This window comes from Trichosurus vulpecula, chromosome 3, assembly GCF_011100635.1.
Source record: "Trichosurus vulpecula isolate mTriVul1 chromosome 3, mTriVul1.pri, whole genome shotgun sequence".
In the NCBI taxonomy this organism is placed as follows: domain Eukaryota; kingdom Metazoa; phylum Chordata; class Mammalia; order Diprotodontia; family Phalangeridae; genus Trichosurus; species Trichosurus vulpecula.
Window position 1 is genome coordinate 234,323,261 of NC_050575.1, and position 1,871 is coordinate 234,325,131.

The 1,871-nt window shown below is 40.2% G+C and overlaps 1 protein-coding gene across 1 annotated transcript; it reads left to right on the forward strand.

Annotated features, from left to right (window-relative positions):
* Positions 1–238: 238 nt before the first annotated feature.
* On the forward strand, positions 239–721 carry LOC118841099 (60S ribosomal protein L21-like). The gene has a single exon (XM_036748509.1). The coding sequence runs from the start codon at positions 239–241 to the stop codon at positions 719–721; it is 483 nt and encodes a 160-aa protein (XP_036604404.1).
* Positions 722–1,871: the final 1,150 nt, after the last annotated feature.

The window sequence follows — 1,871 nt, forward strand, 5'->3', positions numbered from 1 at the left end:
ATTTTCCTCATCTCCATTCAACAAACCTGTGATTAAAAATGAAGATGGAGGAGGGTGGGATTAATCCAAGGTTGGGGCTTGACAAGACATGATGAGTGATAGCAAAAAGAAGCAAGGCATTTGAGCTTAGAGGATGACATAAAGTTGAATAGGTTCTCAAAGGGGTTAAGATATGGAAGGAGACTTTTATTTCCTTTCCAGGGAAGCGCGAGAGACAGCGTTTGAGTGAGTTGCCAAAATGACGAACACAAAAGGAAAAAGGAGAGGGACGTGCTACGTGTTTTCTAGGCCCTTTCGAAAACATGGTGTTGTCCCTTTGGCTACGTATATGCGAATATACAAGAAAGGTGATATTGTAGATTCCAAGGGTACGGGCACGGTTCAGCAAGGAATGCCCCACACATGTTACCACGGCAAGACTGGACGAGTCCATAATGTTACTCAACATGCCGTAGGCATTGCTGTAAACAAACAGGTTAAGGGCAAGATTCCAGCCAAGAGAATTAATGTGCGTGTTGAGCATATTAAGCATTCTAAGACCAGAGACAGCTTCCTGAAGCGTGTAAAGGAAAATGATCAGAAGAAGGAGGAAGCCAAACATAAAGGCGCTTGGGTTCAGCTGAAACACCAGCCTGCTCCACCCAGAGAAGCACACTTTGTGAGAACCAATGGCAAGGAACCTGAGCTGTTGGAACCAATCCCCTGCGAATTCATGGCATAAATGACTGCTAAAAAAAACAATAAAAAACCTTGGATTATGAAAAAAAAGATATGGAAGGAGAATATAGGCTTCAGTTTTAATGGCACTGGAAAGAACTAAGAGGTAGGGAGATGTGGGTAATGGTAAGGTTAAAGAAGAGTATTAGAGGTCGTAAGGCATAAATTATTATGATTAGATAAAGAAATTTCAGAATTAATGAACATGAAAATAGAACATTTGTGGGTGATGACAAGATCAGATAACGACCATCTCTGTGTTTAGCTGAGATGGATCGGATAAATAAGTCATGGAAATTGAATATATTTAGTAACTGGAAAATTAGGACATTTGCAGGAATACCAACATGTATTTTAAAATCTACTATGTGAGCAGGATTTGGATTGACAGAAATATTGTCAAAGTCACTGAGCTCATTAAAAAAGGAAGAAAAGTGTTCTGGGGGGTCAGAAGATAATAGCTACTAGAATCTTAATTGGGTAATAATATATTTGGTTTGAATGAACCTCAAAGGAAAAGAGGTTATTGAGTGATGGTGTTGTGTGGAAAGTCTGGAAGGGCCAACAAAGATCCTGGGGTATTCTGACATCCACAGCACTGTCAGTGAGTTGGGGTGGGTGTGAGTATTATGAATGAAAGTGCTAGAAAGGGTGGCTAAGGAAGCTGTGTCAGCAGGAGGGAGCCATGTCTCAGTTAGAGTCCGAAGATGCAAGGAGTAGGAAAGGGAAATGTTTAAGATGAAGGTGTTTGTTATCTATGAAGCAGGCCTTCCAGAGAACACAGTAGAGAAGGGAGAAATAACATAGATGGAATGTGGTATCTAAACTCCACTTTGCTGCAAAGCAACATGAAGAGATGGGGAGAAAAGTTGTGAATATGGACTAAATGCCAACCAAAGGACTATGGACTTTACTTGGTAGACAATGAGGTTTCTGTAAGATTTTGAAGAAAAAATCATGAAATAGCTAGATCTATGGGCAAGAAAATTATGTCTTGAGAGTATGAAGGATAGATTGGAGAAGGTCACAAGAAAGCCATATTGGCATATTCCATTCACAGGAATTTGTACTATTTCTTGTGCCTATCCCAAACTTTCAAATGAGGAAATTAAGGACTGTAATGAGGACTCTTGGGACAAATCCTGCTTTGGAGT

Excerpts from the sequence above, each read along its gene's own strand:
- LOC118841099 (XM_036748509.1), top strand. The coding sequence starts at position 239 with ATGACGAACACAAAAGGAAAAAGGAGAGGGACGTGCTACGTGTTTTCT.